This window comes from Aotus nancymaae, unplaced genomic scaffold, assembly GCF_030222135.1.
Source record: "Aotus nancymaae isolate 86718 unplaced genomic scaffold, 86718_ANA_hifiasm-v0.15.2.pri h1tg000077l, whole genome shotgun sequence".
NCBI classification, from domain to species: domain Eukaryota; kingdom Metazoa; phylum Chordata; class Mammalia; order Primates; family Aotidae; genus Aotus; species Aotus nancymaae.
The window spans coordinates 3,802,195-3,820,639 of NW_026988492.1; the positions used below are offsets into that span (position 1 = coordinate 3,802,195).

Below are 18,445 nucleotides of genomic sequence, written 5' to 3' on the forward strand. Positions count from 1 at the left end.
TCGGAACTGTTAAACCTGGCTAACCAGGTGTCATTCCAGTGAAGTTGGCAATTGTTGAGGTTCCCAGAAAGTGACTGCTCTCTAATGGCTGAGTCTGTGGACACGTCGCTGCCCTTGTCTTAAAATACCTTTCTTCCCTTCATTTTTATCTTTTTTGGCAAAGTTAACCCACACTTATCCTACATAATTTTACCCAGATATCATCTCTTCCAAAAAGTCTCCCCTTGCTACTTCATTAGAGCCACTCCCTGGGCTGGGCACCACCCTTGCCTCTTCTCACAGTGGCCTGGGCTTTCACCGTAACACTTAGCTGCCGTGTGGCAGTTGCCATTCGCGGGTCCTCCTCCCCACTGTGTGAGCTCCTCCAGGAGCCCTGTGGGTGCCAAGCGGACTTGGAAGGCTGAAGGCTCAATACACACACTCAATACTCACTGAATGAGTAAATGCACTGTCTCTGTAAAGGAAATGTAGGTGAACGTCCTTTTGTCTCACTTAAGTAAGCTGCCAGTATCAGAGTTTTAGGATAATTTTGGAGAACTGCAATTCGCTCTGTTTTCTCCCCACCCGGCAGAGTTAGCTTAAGCAGCCTGGAGGCTAGCAGTTTGCCTGTGTGCCCTAAGCTAGTGACAGCTCATATCAAGTCCAGTATTTAAGGAGCGTGATTACTTTTACTATGTAGCCCCCAGGGAGTAAGGTAGACTCAAAAACATTTTTGTATCTTTTCGTATCTTGCTGCACAAGATACAGAATTATGCACCAAGATACAAACTCGAATTGAAATTTGGCTGCAAATTTATTAAACCCACCCCAACAATCTTACCTATTTAAAAACAAAAACAAAAAACAAAAAGAGATCTCTGGAAACTCATTTTCATGTGTAATATAAACCGGATGCCACCAATCATATCCATCTAAATCAATTAAGTCAGTTTTTGTCTGGCGGGAGTACAACAGGTCTTCATATGATTCAATGTTACAAAGTTTTTCAGAGAACAAATGATAAGAGTGTGAACCCAAGGCTATGATGAAGCCGCAGTTTGAGTACAAAATCATGAGCTAGACATAAAGAACTGCCTTTAAATTCTGAAGTAGATCTTGCTTTTAAATGTTACAATGGTGGGTAATAATTTCCTTTGCTTCTGTTACTATTTTAAAAAGTAAGTATGTGTAGATAAAAATGCAGGATTAAAAAAAACTACTTTGTAGAATAGGATGCCTGTCATTTATATTCAGCCCAATGCGTGGGAAATGGATCAATGACTTGATGCGGTGCCTATAAAATATTATAATCCAAAGTTGCATTAAGACATAAAAATAACTGCTGACAAAAGTTTACTCAAAGTAGCATCTGCCCCTAATTCCGTTTATATTTTTATCGTAAAGACCAAAGGCTCCTTGGGAACCAGGCTGTGCGTTCCCCCACTCCCCCGCGGTAGCCGGCGGCGCGCGGCGCCTCAGGAGCGCCCCTCCGAAGCCCCGCGGGGGCGGCAGTGGCCCCGGGGCAGCCGCTGGCGGGGGCCCCACCGAGGTCCGAGCCCTCTGAACCCCCCCGTCCCCCGGGCCCGAGACCCGTCTACCACTCACCCCGGCTACCTTTCGAAACGCCGGCGTGCGGGCGGGGAGAGTTTTCCCGCAAATTATTCTCCCGTCAGAAAACAGCGCCGTGAGGGAGCGAGCGTGAGAAAGTGAGCGTGTGAGCGGCCGGAGAGCACAACCCAGGAGCCGGCGCCCGGCGTCCGAGCGCCCAGTCCGCCCCCGGGCTCGCGGAGGGCGGGGGCCCCGAGCAGCGAGGCGCGGGGAGCGAGGCCGGCGGGCGCCGGGGGTTGGCGGGACGCGCGCTCCGTGCCGGCGCCGGCCTCGAGCCCGCGCTCCCTCCCCCCGCCCGCGTGCCCGCGCGCCCGCGCCGCTGCGCGATGCAGTGTGGGGAATGGCTGGGGTTGGCTGAAGAGCGCACAGTGGAGTTTTAATGTCCGCCATGTTGGCCATGGCGTATTGAAGAGAGCGAGCGAGAGAGGAGCGGAGCGGCACAGCCTCCCACCCTCCCGGCTGGTGTTAGTGCCCGGACGGCGGGCTCTGCGCTCCGCCCCTCAAGTCCCCGGCAGCGGTTGGCGAGTGGGGACCGAACCCCCGGTTCTCCATGATCCCGCTGGCCGGGGCCGTTTCCCCAGAGCGGAGAGGTATCTGCTGCGCCTGAGATGAGTAAACTGTCGTTTCGGGCGCGGGCGCTAGACGCCTCGAAGCCGCTGCCGGTTTTCCGCTGTGAGGATCTGCCCGACCTGCACGAATACGCCTCGATAAACAGGGCCGTGCCGCAGATGCCCACCGGAATGGAGAAGGAAGAGGAGTCGGTACGTGTTAACTCCCCTGTCCGACCCACCGTCAGGCCCCGCTCCCTGTGCTGCCTGCGGCGGCGGCGGAGCAACAAACCCACACAAAATGGCCGCCATCTTCTCTTCGCCGCCGACTCTCAGTCGCCGGCCTGGCCTTTACCCCGCCTCCCCCGGCTTCGACCCCCGGCCGCCGCGGCCCAGCGGGGCCCCTTCTAGGGCCACCCGCCGACCCCGGCCACTTGTACCCGGGTCCCGCGGAGTTCGGGGGCCTGAAAGGCACAAAGGGGTCACGTGACGAAGCTGCCGGCAGCCATTTTGTGTCTTAGTTCTTGGGTTGGGCCTTGTGCATCCGGAGAGGGGTACTGGCTGGGTGGCGGTGGGGGTGCGGCGAGCCGGGAGCCGCGGAGGACCCGCCTGCAGGCCTCTCTCTGGGCCGCTGTGTGGCGCTCTAGGGCCACCGCGGCCCAGGCGCCGCTGCCCGGGGCCGGGAGCGCAGGTTCTGTGCACAGTCGGGGAATTTGCCCGGTGGCCGGGGAAGCTTGTTGGGCTCAGTGCAGCCCCCACGTGGAGCCTCAGACGGGCATGTCACGTTGCCTGCGGGTCTATGAGGCTTTTCTCCCCCTCTCTGCAAGGAAATGTCGAGGGTGCTGCGTGTTTGCCCAGACAACTTACTTTCCTAGAAGATAAGACTTATTCTCAGTGTCCTCTTTCTGGGACGTTTGCATCCATCCCTCCCTAGAGCTAGTTAGTCGGAGGATAACAAACTACTATCCCTGACTTTTTCTGTGATCTTTGCGAATATCTTGCAGATTTGTTTGGAGTGCCTCTCTCTTCCGAAAACTGTAACTTTATTTGTAAAATAAATTTAAGTTCTCCTGCTTTCTAGTATCTCGACATAGGGGGAGAAAAGACCCAATTTAAGTAACTGTTAACGTTTCTAAATTTCGAAGGAGAATCCTTTCTCATTGAGAACCGAACTAAAACTAAGTGACTTGATTCACAGAAGTCTTAACATTGAGATGTCTAAATTGGGTGGGCTTCAGCACGTAAATGACTGTTGACAACTAATAGACATTTTACCATCGCTGTGGCTTTACCTTGTTGTGGAATTTGGGTTCGGACACCAGGATAATAGAATCTTCCTCTCATTTCCCCCAGATCCTTGACAGTATAACTTGATGACTTCTAATCCTAAGGAATTGCTTACCTTGGTTTTCAGGTACAGCCATTTAAACAGGGTGCAGTGTATTGACAGTTCAAGGAAGTCCAGGAGTCGCGTGGATTTGTGTGCTACAATTTTGTTGTGGAAAATTGTACTGTAATACTTCTCGGTACTGTAAGAATTTTTAATGTAGAAATTATACTCTGTAATGTTTTTGGAAATAAAACTGTTTAAACTCTTTGGGTTGTTTAACCTTTTAAAGTAAAATAGTTGCTATGACAGTGGAATGTTACTTTTGAGAGTAGTGTCTTAAATCTAACTTTATGGATAAGCCAAGTGTATGTAGTAGCTGAGATTGTCTAGTGAAGCACTGACTTTCAGCACATTGTCTGAGACACTACCTCTTACTTTGCTTGTATCAACTTTAGAGTAGCATGGTGCCATTTGTTTATTTTTTAATAAGTGATTTGTTTTTAAAAATTAAAGTACTTGTGACTGCAGAATCTTGTCTTTTGGTTTTATTTTTATTTCTGTTTATAAGTTTTACAGATAATACTTTCAAGTATTGGGGTGTCGGTGTTACCCTACCCTGGAAATTAATTTGTAGTTCTTGTTTTGCAGTCAAGGAAGGGGAAAGCCTTGATTAAAGCAAGACGGCACTACAGTACACTTAAGACATTTAGTTAAGTCTTGCTTCTGTGAATACTTTGGACAGTCCCAAGAGTTAGAACCTAAAATTTAACAAGCCTTGATACTCCACTGAGCTGCTCATTGGAGTATCAAGGCTTGTTAAATCTTACAGATAGTTTTTATTCGCTGAAATAATTTTGACCTTTTTTTTTCCCCCCACTGAGATGGAGTCTCACTCTGTTCAGGCGGGAGTGCAGTGGCACCATCTCAGCTCACTGCAAACTCGGGCACCTCCCGGGTTCAAGTGATTCTCCTGCCTCAGCCTCCCCAGTAGCTGGGATTACAGGTGCCCGCCACCACTCCCGGCTAATTTTTGTATTTTTGGTAGAGTTGGGGTTTCGCCATGTTGGCCAGACTGGTTTTGAACTCCTGACCTCAGGTAATCCGCCCACCTCGGCCTCCCAAAGTGCTGGGATTACGGGCGTGAGCCACCGCGCGCAGCCAATTTTGACATTTTATGCTGCAGTGGCTATCAATAGTTTTTAACATGTGGAGTACCTAATTTTGAAACACAGAGATTTTTTTTTTCGTCAGATAGCCTTTTTCCATCATCTGTTTAGAATTTTTCACTTCACATCCAACCAAAACTATGAATGAGAGAAGCATAGACTTCAAGAATAGATACCGAACTTAATGGAAGAATGTAAAAAGTACCCGGTAAACCGCTCTACAGTCCTGTGGTTCATGCTTTTAGTGGTAGGCTGTGTAAATCACGATATTGAAAGTAGTGTGTTATGCAGTGTTTGAAAAGGTATACTAAACATAAAGGTAATTGAATTCTGGATTCACCTTAGAAAAACACAAACTTTTTGATGATTTGCTGAAGCATTTTGTATTTCTAATAAAGAGGAAGTTCTAATAAAGCAAACTTCTGCCTTTGACAAATTAGTTACGGGTCACAATAGTTATTTGTTATAATAGTTATTTGTTTTCCTCTTAGGTCACTGTAACATAGAACCTGAATTGACTGTTTTAGAAAAAATGTATGTAGTCCTATGTCGGTCATGAAAGGTGAGGATAGTTTTTTAATACACCTCATTAAAGCATTTTATGATCAAAATAATCTGCAGAATTGTCATGTGAAATACACTTAGTAATTGTTACATTGTTTCTGTGATAAACTTGACAGAAATCCAGGTCTTTTAACACTGGGAAAATAAGTATTCATGTACTTCCGTTTAACCAGTTTTGATAATATAAGCTGAACACACTGGCCTAATAAGTCAGACTTTTTAATTTTTAAGAAACAACTTTAAGTAGAAGCCCCCGCCCCCCAAAAAAAAATAATTTGGAGGTGAAAAATATTACTGAACTTTCCATCTTGTTTTTTAATTATTGTGGGATTGAAAAAGTAACTTCAGATTGTAATAAATTGAAGGATTTGACTGAGTTAAAGATGTTAGAGATTAAATATGAATTCGCAGAATGTGATGCATTGAAATTTGCTAAATCTTAAAGTGACAGATTGGCCCGACTCCATGGCTCACACCTGTAATCCCAGCACTTTGGGAGGCTGAGGAGGGTGGATCACTTAGGTCAGGAGTTTGAGACCAGCCTGGGCAACATGGTAAAAACCCGTTTCTACTAAAAATACAAAAATTAGCCAGGCGTGGTGGCATGTGCTTATAATCCCAGCTACTCAGGAGGCTGAGGCACGAGAATCGCTTGAACTTGGGAGGCAGACATTGCAGTGAGCCAAAATAAACCCGCTGCACTCCAGCCTGTACAACAAGGGCAAAACTCCGTCTCAGAAAAAATTAAAAAGTAACATGAAGGAAACAATGTATTTAATGAAGTACAGATGTAACTTTTAAATCACAGGGAAATAATAGACTGTCAGCTCTATGAGATAATTGAATCCCTTTGGGGTTAAAAAAAAAAGTTTAAACAAAGTGCTTGGTGGAGCTGGGAGGTTGTATATCCTATTATGAATATTTTTACAATGTTAACTTTAAGATTATAATATCTTTATAATCTTAAATCTTGTGCTACGGCTTCACATTCTGTTGAAAGGTTAAACTTACCAAATGGGTTAATATTATCAAATGTTTTTTAAAAAATTGATTAAAATTCGAGCTTTATGTTGTTACATTTCTCCTTTATGGAAGCATCACTTTAAGAGACGTTCTTAAAAGTCGGTTTTAAAGTGATATTTAGCAAAATGGAGCTACAGTTTCATAGTAGTTTAACTTTTCATTGGGTTGTCTAGGGTGCATTGTTCCATTTATGAGGAGGTGGCAACTTAACTTACTGTTCTGTTACCTAAATGGGGTTGGGTAGGATATTTGGTGCAATTAAGATGTTAATGATGTTATCATATTGATACTAACCTGCAGTCATCTTTGAAACTGTTAAAAGTGGGATCTAACCACCATAATCAAGCACCTTGGTTCTATAGGATTGTAACAGGACAGAATAGTCTATACTCCGGCCTTTTCTGTATTACTGGCACAATATACAGTGTTACTAAGCCCAAGTTAAGAACTATTTATAAAAAGTGGACCAGAGTTGTTTTCATGTACATATCTTTGATATGAAAAAAAAATGGTTACTACCTTTTCAAAACTTAGTAATAAAAACCTAGTTTAAGTTTAAATCACTTTTGAAATAAACCAAGAGTCTCTTTCTTTAACCTTTAATATTTTAGACCAATAATTTTAGCCCTTTTATGTCGAGCTGTAAAAATCAATCTAGATTTCTCCGTTCTATCCACCGTCTTGGAAGTGAAGAGAGATAAGTGAAATCTCAATTATAGTAGAAGCAAAGTTTAACAAACTACAGATAGTTTGAATTAGAAAAGAATTGCGAGTATAGGGGGGTTGCATTAGATAACAAACAGTTCAGATAAAATCAAAGAGAAGTAATATCTAATTTCAGCTTTCTATATTGTCCAAAGATATTTTTGCATAAAGTTTCTAAGCTAGGGTTCTGAGGGTTATGGGAAGTTGATGAATTCACTCCATATGCCTGTAAAATGTTAGAATATATTTTTCTAGAGAGAAGGTTCACACTTGTCATCAATTTCTCAAGGTATTGGTAATGGGCTGGGGCAGAAAGCCCAGGGTTAGGATCAGCTGTTCATAAATTTCAAACTGAGTCATTTTGGTTTTATCTCAATTTGGCAGTTACCAAATAGACTTAATTGAAGGAGGATAATTCAAAAAGGAGAGGCAATCCAGAAGAGACTAAGGACTCTTGAATACAGAAGGGACCTTTTGAACACTTAGATGCCTACGCACACAGTGTTAGTATTAACTTCTGTTTTAGTGTATACCATTTGGTATCTAAAATTTTGGATTAGCTTGTACTTAGACTATTATACAGCAATGATGAAAACTAATGTGTTTATGTATCTAATAGTATTTTGTGGGTGCTTTGTGATCAGCAGTGGAATTTGTACGGAATTACATTTTTTCTGTTAATAGGACTTAATTAAGAACTGTCTAGTTATAGGATAGCTTAAATTTTGTAAACAAGAGAGAAAGTTGTGCATAAATGTTCATGAATTTGTGGGCAGGATTAAATATACCAACTTCTGTTAAAAATGGCTGGGTTTTAGTTTTATATTTTGCATTCCACTGTCATGGTACATAGTGGTAGTAATGGTAGAAACATAGAAGCTATACACACACACAGAGATATGCCCATGTTTTAAAGCACTTAGTAATGGCAAGAGTTCTTTTTATTTATATATATATATAAAGATGTGGATTCTAATTACATTCATTGCTCAATTTTCTTGAAAAGTTAAGGATGGTTCATCACTAACAGTAGTTAGTTAAAAGCAGAAGATAGCATTTTAAAGGGAGCAATAACACCATGGAATTAATGATATCATTTGTGATTGTACTTCTTATAAGAAGATAACTCACAAGGAAATTAAGAATTTTATGTTGTAATTCAGGAATAAAATTAATTGAATGTGTCTAAGTGCAAAACTGATAGGACAGTATGACATACTTTCAGAGACAGAACTAGAGTATTTTACTTTTAAACTTTTGGACTATTAAAGTGTGAGTTGCGTTAATATAATAACTTTTTGATAAGAATAAACCAAACTTTGAGAAATCAATGAGAAAATAAGGGATTCAAATGTTTTAAACCACTTGCTAGAATTGCTTTTTTTTTTTTAATTAAGTGAAGGTTTTGCTCTGTCACGCAGGCTGTAGAGCAGTGGCACAATCTGCTCACTGCAGCTGCAGCCTCAACCTCTCAAGCTCAGGCAGTCCTCTCACCTCAGCTTCCTGAGTAGCTGAGACTACAGGTACTAACCACCACACCTTTTTTTTTTTATTGTAGAGATGGAGTTTTTTGCCATGTTGCCCAAGCTGGTCTCAAACTCCTGGGCTCAAGTGATCCACTCACCTTGATCTCCCAAAGTACTAAGATTATAGGGAAGAGCCACTACACCTGGTCCTAGTATTGCTTTTAATTTATTACTTAATGCTAACTATGTTGCCTTCAACACATTTATGAACTGTAGCAAATCTTTCTTGATAAGTTTATTAAAGCCTGTAATAGGTATTGATTTTGAGCTATTACAGTATTTTAAATACAGTGGACATCCAACTTTGCACCCTTAAATATGTGAATTCCATCTACCAACCCCACTGGAATAAGTAGATGAAAAAAGCAAACTTGCTGTACTTACTACATCTACTTTAATACATTACCTGAGGCATAGCTTTGATCAATGCAGACACAATCAGCTCTTTGAAAGATAAAGCCCTTCCTCAACTATTTGCTATAATGGAGGTTATCTGTAAAGTTTTGGTTCAGTTTTGGATATGTGTTGTGATCATCACTTGCTGAATTGCAAAGCATATTATTAAAGCAAATAGTTTTGGTTGAATTTCCCTCAGTATAGCAAGTACTGACTGAAGAAATTGGATGTGACCTTAGAATGAATCATGGGGCAAAGATGACCTGAGGTTTAAAATGTCCTGTGAATGATTTAGTATAGGTTCTAGTTTTTTTTATATATTAGGATGAATTATTTTGATAATGTAGCAATTGTGTATCTGCTCAGTATTCAAATGGCAGTTGTGCATCCTCTGAGGAAACTTCTGGTAACTTAATTTTGTGTCCATTGTCAAGTCACTCAGCTTCCTTGAAAGAGCTTTAGTCTCTGCATGTGTTAAGTCTTCTGACCTACCTTACAGTTAGCTCTGAGGAGTGAATAAGACAGTGTATGTAAAATCATGTACAGATGAATTTCATTATTGCCAAACACATTGAAATTTTTAAATGGCCTTGCTTTTTGTTAGTCCTCAAAAGATAACATTATCTTTCGTATTTGGGATTGTCTGACATAAAAGCATTAGATGTATTTTGTCTCCTTAGAGAGTTGTATGATATAATTGTGAAAAACTATGTATTTTAACTTAGGTTATTATGGAGACAGAGTTTCACTCTGTCACCCAGTCTGGAGTGCAGTGGCACAATTTCAGCTTACTGCAACCTCCGCCTCCCAAATAGAAGTGATTCTCGTGCCTCAGCCTCCCGAGTAGCTGGTACAGGTGCACACCACCATGCCCAGCTAATTTAGGTAATTATTAATAGGGAAAGGCATCAAACTAGGAGTTAGTAGACTTAAGGCCTTACTCTAGCCTCTAGCTCTGCTTCCACATGCCCCAGGTTTTCTTGATTGTAAAATGCAGTAGGCCTATGATAATTTCCTATTGTAATGAAAATATTGTGTTGCCATTATATATAAATGTTTCCAAAAGAATTTAAGTATTTAGAGAATAGTTATTAAATCTTGAATTAGCAATCTCATTTGCATATTATGTAAACATAATTTGCATGGATGATTGGTTCCAGTTTAGGAAGAGTCAAGTTCTAAAAGCCAGTCTCTAAAGGATTTTAAAGATATAAATGGATGTAGTAGTCAGAAAATACTTTTGTTTTCATGAGAATTTGAGATTAGAGCCAGAATTTATTTATTTATTATTTATTTATTTATTTGAGACAAGATCTCCCTCTGTTGCCCAGGCTGGGGTGTAGTGGCATGATCTCAGCTCATTGCAGCCTCAGCCTCCTGAGTAGCAGAAACCCCAGACAGACGGCACCATATGTTTACTATGTTGCCCAAGCTGGTCTCAAACTCTTGAGCTTAAGCAATCCACCCACCTCCGCTTCTCAAATTGCTGAGATTACAGGAATGAGTCACCATTGCTCAGCTCAGAATTCTTTAGTGATGGTTGCAAATTTGTGTTTTACCTGTAAGCTAAAAGTTTGAAAGTGAAACAAAATTTAAATATGGCTATTTTGAAATCTAAAAGAAGAATCTGATTGTTCTAATAGCAAAGTAGAGATATTTGAGGTGAGGTATGTTGTACAAAGACTGAGAAAATATAGATACATCCACTTTTGTAGGAAATATTCGTTGCTTATTTGCTTGGAGCCAGGCACTGTTATAGGCCCTGTGAATACAAAAATGAACAAACAGGACTGTCTCATGGCTCTTACATTCTAGATCGTGGGCTCTGTGCGGACAGGAATTTTTGTATGCTTTATTCACTTTCACTGATAGGTTTTCAACACGTGAAATAGCGTCTGGCATGTAGTAAGTGTTCAAAATATAAGGGAACACAGGCAAAAAACAAACGAATAAAGTAAAAATGTATCATGACTCTTATGTGGCAGTGGAACGAGATAGTACAGAATTTTAGTTAGAAGGAGAAGGATAATTTTCTTTGGGTAGATGGTTAGGAAACATGAGGCCTGAAACTTGAGTGGTGGGAATGAGCCAGCTGTGGCAAGATCTGCATGAGGAACATTTCCAGACAGGGAGACCTACAGGTGCACAGAGCCTGAGCTGAAAACAGAAAGGAGGCCAGTATACCCAGAGCAAAGTGAGCAGGGGATTGGAGATGAAGAGATGAGGACACATACATACTCGGGATCCAGATCAGGAAGGCGGCGTTCGGCTACCATGAGAAGTTTGGATTGTTTAAATGAAGTAAGCTGTTAGCAAGTTTAAGGAAGTGACATGATCTGATTTAATAGTTTTTCAAGATTATTTTGGCTACCATATGGAGAATGAGTCATACTGGGCAAGAGTGATGATGGTAGCTTTAAGTAGGATTGGTAATAGTGGAAAGAAAGAGAAATGGATGAATTTGAAATATATCTTGAGAAACCAGAACCAACAGAACCTGCTGATGGATTTGAATGTACTAAATGGAGAGAGAAAATCCGAGGGTGAACCTCCAACTTGAGCAGCTGCATAGATGAGTGGGCCACTTACAGAGAAGGGACGGTTAGGGGCAGGGATGTAGAAGGGATGGACTTGTTCACTTTGAAATGTGCCTCATTTGTCCTAACTGGATATATGAGAATATATACATTAGAGCAGTTTGTGCTAGAAGTGAATAGCTTGGAAGTCATGAGTTGGTACTGTAAATCTGAGTGCCTTCAGCATGTGAATTGCCTAGAATGCTGTGGACTCAGGTAGAGGAGGAGCTGTTAAGATTTTCTTTGTTTTTAGAATAAAAGCATCTCAAGAAGGAAAGGCATTGGTTAACTATGTTCACTGAGAAGAAAGTATGGGAAAGTAATTTAATTAGATATGTGTCTTTGGCTTGTTTTGGTGGAGTGGTGGGAAGGAAAGCTCAGCTGGAGTGAAAGAAATAATAGAAGATGAAAAAGGAGACATAGCAAGTATAGTCAACTCTTTGGAATAGCTCTGCTATGAAAGAGCAGGAAAAAATAGGGCTAGAGTAGCTCAAGGAGGTTGCCAGATCAGCAAATTATTTCCTTTAAAATTAGTTACAAAGTTCCACCAGGCACAAGTGAAGGAAACAGATGAAGCTGAGCCTTAGCTTTCCCTACTTCCTTGCCTTGAGAATTTTCAGATTGCAGCACAGGGAGGGGAAATCCCAAATAGACCGGGCAGCTCCTTGAATTGAAGAAACAGAGTTCAGAGTATGGGGAGGCCTTTGTGACTTCAGGGCAGAGTACCAGAGCTGCACAGAAAAAGAGCTCCAGATATTCACAGGGTGTCCCTTTGAGTGTCTAGCTGAAAACTGATGTGAGCCTGTCCACTAGGAACTTACAAGTCTAGGGAAAAGCAACAGGAAAGAAAGAACAGTTTGGGAAGCTCACGGGGCTGAGACTATGCTACATTCCCACTAACCAGAATGGAAAGGCCTCATAATACAGAGTATCAAGTAGAACCCTCAGAAGGGTTATTGTTTCAGTAGTGAGGCCAAGGCCAGCTTAGTTCTAAAGACTGTTCTGGACTTGCCCTAACAAAGATTGAGCACTAGCTTCAAAAGAATTAAACTAAATTTCAAGAAACTTGATTGTGTCCCAGAACAAAGGCCAAAAATGTTTAAAGGAATATTAAAAGATCCTGCAACATAGAGCTCAGTGTAGCATCCAATAAGAAATTATCAGGCTTGCAAAGAAGCTGGAAAATATGACCCATAATTAGGGAAAAAATTAACAGAAAGAGACATAGAAATAGCCCAGGTAATCAGATTAAAATGTTAAAGCTACAAATAAAAGCAAGAATTACTAGAACTAGTAGAACGATTTCATTAAAGAAAGTATGAAATAATCCCATCCTCTCTCCTACTCAAGGACTTCACTCCTAATAACTATTTAATGTCTCCTGGATCCATTTCATGGAGATACTCGTTACTAGTTACAATGGGAACTTTTTTTTTTCCTTTTTTTTTTTTTTTTTTTTTGAGGCAGAGTTTCGCTCGTTACCCAGGCTGGAGTGCAATGGCGCGATCACAGCTCACCGCAACCTCTGCCTCCTGGGTTCAGGCAATTCTCCTGCCTCAGCCTCCTGAGTAGCTGGGATTACAGGCACGCGCCACCATGCCCAGCTAACTTTTTGTATTACTAGAGACGGGGTTTCACCATGTTGACCAGGATGGTCTCGATCTCTTGACCTCGTGATCCACCCGCCTCGGCCTCCCAAAGTGCTGGGATTACAGGCTTGAGCCACCGCGCCTGGCCTTTTTTTTTCCTTTTTAAAAGGAAAGCAGATAAATGAGAAAAGATGCATGTCAGTCATTAGAGTTGGTTATGACAGGATGAGGTAGTTTATCTATCCTATGATTCTATTTTCTCTATGAGGTGTGACTGAAGTCATCACCTCAGAGTGAGGGAGAACCTTAAGAGATGACAAAGTTATGGGAAAGCTAACTTAATAGAAAAATGTAGAAAGATTGATAGACTTGCTGAGGGCTCAATATTTGTGATCTTTTAAAGTGAGACCAGTCAGCTCATTTGGGCAGTCACATTCACTTGAGTTCCAGCACAAAGTAGGTAGATAGGGTTCATCAAGGATCAGTGTTTGGCCAGCAGGTACAAAGGAGGATGACAGGGATGAAGAAATTAAAAGATTATCATGATGGACCATGAGATCTAAACTGGGTAAGCAGGGGAAGAAGACATCCGGGAGCTGATGAATAGTGGGAAACTGGTACTCTTTGGGATGGAAGGCTCTGTGGAATTGATTTGTTACAGTGGGAGTGCTTGAGTGAGTGAAACCAAGTTAGGAGGGTGATGGCTAAAGAGTGACATGCTTGAGTTTAAATTTCAGAGGTGGCATAATTATTAGTGAAGGCAGAATCTAGAGTGTAACCACAGGAGTGGTGGCTGAGATGGAGCAGAGGAAAATATCAGCATGGGTGAGAAGGTCACGCTGTTAGATCATTATCCATGTAAATACTGTCATTAAACATGATGCCAGAAGTGTGGTAATTGAGAAGACAGTGAGCACTGTCACTGTGATGAGAGAGTGTATATGACAGCTTCAGGAAGAGAGTGATGCTGTGAGCTTCTGAGTGTTCTGTTGTTTTTTTTTTTGAAGGGACAACAAAGAAGAAATGGGGTAGAACTGGCAATGGGAAGGAGGGTGGGTGTGTATGCCATCCACAGGTCTAGGCTATGGGAAAATAAACAGCTTCTGCTTGAAAGGGCAATGGGGAGTATTGTTTCTGGAAGACATTGCCAGGCTTCAGTTAGGGCAAGAAGATGAGGGAACACTGAAAGAAGTTGAGAACGGATATAAAGAGGAGTTTGCCGATACATCTTTAGACAACAGAGTGGAAGACTTTGAGAAAGTCAGGAAGAGTGAAAGATAGGGACAGATTAGGAGATACTGAGATTAGAATGGTGATGAGAACCAGGGTGGTACAGTTATGTCTTGGACTCTGTTGGTAATGGTTACAAAGAATGATGAGATTTATCCGGCCAACCTCATGTGAACAAACAATACAGGGTAACCCTCCTGCTAGATACTCTATTAACTGTAGAAGACCATTCTTGGAGCTAGAAGTGGTAGGCAGAAAGTGATGACCACTAGGTACAAAGTGATGACCCCTTGAACTCCAAGGAATAGCTAGCACTCCTGCTGCACAGTTGTGCAAATACCTTCACAATGAAGGATTTTTGTACAGCACACTTGTTTCAGGGCTGAGAAAATGGACCTTTAAGGTTTGTTATTGAATATCTTAGACTTCTCCTTCCTCTGCAGTGGTTCTCGACAGGGGCTATATCATTCTCCCATCCTGGAGACATTCTGGAAATTTCTGGGGGTGCTTTGGATTGTCAGTTATTAGGAAAGCTGTTGACATTTATTAAAAATAAGAGGGGGCCTAGTAATGATGTAAACCCCACCATACAAAGCACAGTCCCACAAAATGACACTTTCAACTATCCCAGAGAACATTCCAGCAGATAAAACATTTATAAATTATCTGAGTCTAGGACCTAATTTCATTTTACATGTGAAGGTTGTTTGTTTGTTTGTTTTTAATATACATTAAATTTTCCAGAAAAGCAGCTGTATAAAGTAAGGAGATGTTGTACTTTTTTTGTTCAGAACTTTTGCAGTTCTTATTTGAAAGTCACTTCATCGGCATCACTATTTATGGTATTTGAGTCAATAGCATATACCTGTATAAAGTGTGATTTATTTATTTATTTTTAGCTGTTATATTCAAAAGTCTTATCCCATCACAGCTCAAAGTCCAGAATCTCATCTAAGTTAGATTCAGGTACTTCTTGGACGTCCCTTAAGTAGAGCTTCTCAAATACAATTCCTGCTGACCTATAAAGCCAAAGTGATACCTGGTCCTCATCCTCCCTCCAGACACTTGCCCAGTGTACACTGTTGGGTAAGGCTTAAGATAACCTCTATAAAACACGCCTATCAAAGGTGGGGGCTAAGAGATAGTAGGCACAAGGAAATCCCTGATCTGTAACAGTTCTGAAATCCAATCAGGAAATTCTTGGTTGGGTTTCAATTCCTAGGTATAATTCACCCCTGGCTCTCAGCTTTGCCCTTTGGCATGTGATTCTTTCTCCTGAGTCACCCTTCTCTGTGAAAGGTGGCACGTGTTTGCAACTGACTACTTTTCTTATCTTGCTTCTTACCAATATTTGGGGCCTCTGAAGGCTTCATTTTCTGTTGTCTCTTTCACTTCAAGCTGGCAATGTTTCGCCATGTGTAATTCTTTTTAAAAACTTTGTTCATCTTTTGTGAATCATTTTGGGGTCAGTCTATTCATTGAAAATCATATGCACAAATGTCTTTGAGTATGCCCTTTACTACCCTAAACTACTGAAAGACAATACCCTTCACCTCGCAAAAGCTTTATCGTCTTAACTGAGAAGACACTGTGAAGTGCATAATTCTAAGAGGCCTTTTGTCTGACAAAGTAGTATTCTGAGGTACTGTCTTTGGTTTTCTGAGATCTTAACAGAAGATTTTTTAGTTACTCCCATGGCTTAGTTTTTGGATCATTTTTTCTGGCAGTGCCCTGGATTTGATCTTGGCTCAGAATCCATTTCTGAAGTTTAGCATTGTTTGCAATCTGAAGAGAGTGCAAATTTTCAAAACCATCAAGTCCTTGCTCTTCTTTAAGAGGTCTTGATTTAATTTATGTCTTCTCATTTTTTGCTGTGTATATAGCAGAAAAAGCGAGGCAGCACTTTCTAGTTGAATCTCTCTTTAGCTAAATCACCCAGTTCATTACAGAAAATGTCCAGGTGGTGGTGGTGGTGGTGGTTGAGACAGAGTCTCGCTTTGTCTCCCAGGATGGAGTTCAGTGGCAGGATCTCGGCGCACTGCAACCTCTACCTCCTGGGTTCAAGCAATTCTCCTGCCTCAGCCTCCTGGGTAGCAGGGACTACAGGCACGCACCACCAGGCCCAGCTAATTTTCTTTTGTATTTTAGTAGAGACAGGGTTTCACCATGTTGCCCTGGTCGCCTTGGCCTCCCAGAGTGCTGGGATTACAGGCGTGAACCACCGTGCTCTGCCAAAATTTCGTAGGTTTTTTGTTTGTTTTTTGAGACGGAGTCTCATTCTGTCGCCCAGGCTGGAGTGCAGTGGTGCGATCTCAGCTCACTGCAACCTCCGCTTCCCAGGTTTAAGCAATTCTCCTGTCTCAGCCTCCTGAATAGCTGGGATTACAGGCATGTGCCATCACACCCAGCTAAATGTTTTTGTATTTTTAGTAGAGATGGGGTTTCACCATGTTGGTCAGGCTGGTCTTGAACTCTTGACCTCATGATCTGCCCACCTCAGCCTCCCAAAGTGCTGGGATTACAGGCATGAGCCACCACACCCAGCTAAAATTTTCAGTTTTTATATGACCAGAGGTCACACTGTTACTAAGCCTGCTGTCCCTTCCTAACAAAGATACCTCCTCTTCTAGTTTTCAATAATGTCTACCTCACTTTTCTGTTCTCCTTGTAGCCTTATGAAATTCATGAGACTTTTTAAAACAGCTTCTTACCTGATACCATCCTTAAAAGCCATGGTCTATTTCCAAAGCCAATCCAACATTTCAGTGTTTTATTATAGCAGTGAGGATTGTCAGTATCATCATGTGTTACTTATCTATTACTATGTAACTTATTGCCCAAAATGTATCAGTTTAAAACAATTATTTTGTAATCTCAAGCTTATGAGGATCAGGAATCCAAAGGCAACATCTGTTGGGTGAGAAGCTGTTTAGGCTTGCAGTCAGCGGCAGCCCTGCTTCCAGGCTTTCTTACATTGTTGACTTGAGGCTTCTGTCCGCCATCCTGCAGTTCTCTCTACTACCTGTGTGTCTTCACAACATGACTTCTGGCTTCCCACAAAACACGTGATTCAAGAGTATGTACCAAGTGAGTAAGAGTGCATGCAAGTCTTTTATCACCTAATCTTAGAAGTGACATACTATCACTTCTGCCATGTGCTGTTGGTCACACAGACCAACCCTGTTCACTGTGGGAGGGCACTACCCAAGGGTATGAATGAACACCAAGACACAGGGATCATTGGGCACCATCCTGCAGGCTGGCTACCACAACTCTCTGCTCAGTGAACTGAACTATACTGTACTTAATGCTCTCTCAGTGGGCCATGCTGTCTCTCACTTCTGCCTTTACTTACATTGCCCTTTACCCCAAATGCTTTTCCTTTTCCTCTATCCATTCAACAAACCTGTTTGCTGTCAACTTTTTATAAAGCCTTTCCAAGCCCTGTCATAGCACTTTTGGAAAAGATTCATTTCTGATTGTTTCCTTTGCAACAAACCCTCTGAAAGCAAAAACTGTTGTATCTTAAAGGCTTAATATTGTACTGGTACAAGTGTTTCTTAAATTAGTGTTTGAAAAGTTCTGGGAAAATCTAGGTAATCAATGATAACTTTGTATTCTAAAATGGTAATCAGGTACATGTTTTGTGTTTTCCAGCCTTTGAGCATTTGGAGTGAGACTAATAAAGTAAGATTTAACCTGTGGTTTATGGGAAGGACATGAGACATTTTAATAAACCAAAATTTTAAGCCAGAAAAAATGTTAACGGCCTTTCCCAAAGTGTGTTTTGTGAAATGTTGTGCTTAGACTGCTTGTGTATCGTGTTGACTTATGAGATGACTTACTCATCAAATACTTGTAAACTTATATTTACAAAGCATAATGCTAAATACTGTGGAATTTACAAACGCGTCTTATCTTGAAGGGGCTTATAATTCACCTAGTAAATGAAACAATCTGAGGTAATCTTTCTTAAGTCCCTATTGTAAATACCAAAAATACTTATTTTTACTTTGGATAGTTTATATGTTATCTCTCACTAAGTCTCATAAACCATGTAAACCAACTTATAATACTAAGTTCCGGAGAAGTCATCTATTTTTTGTTTTCATTTGAAGTAAATATAAGCACAATAGATAATGTAAAATCAAAACCAGTTATTTTACTCTAAACTTTAGTACATTTTCTTCTCTCTGATCTGAAAG

General features: G+C 41.3%; 1 protein-coding gene across 4 annotated transcripts in view; it reads left to right on the plus strand.

Annotated features, from left to right (window-relative positions):
• Positions 1–18,445, plus strand: part of EPC1 (enhancer of polycomb homolog 1) — a 106,643-nt gene that overhangs the window by 31,831 nt on the left and 56,367 nt on the right. For 2 of the 4 annotated variants that reach the window (XM_064368482.1, XM_064368483.1), the window contains exon 1: positions 1,952–2,348. The exons of the other annotated variants lie outside the window; for them this stretch is intronic. In XM_064368482.1, coding sequence (XP_064224552.1) covers positions 2,196–2,348 — 153 coding nt within the window. In that variant the 5' untranslated portion in view covers positions 1,952–2,195. Of the gene's footprint in view, positions 1–1,951; positions 2,349–18,445 lie in introns of those variants that run through there. 4 annotated transcript variants of the gene reach the window in all.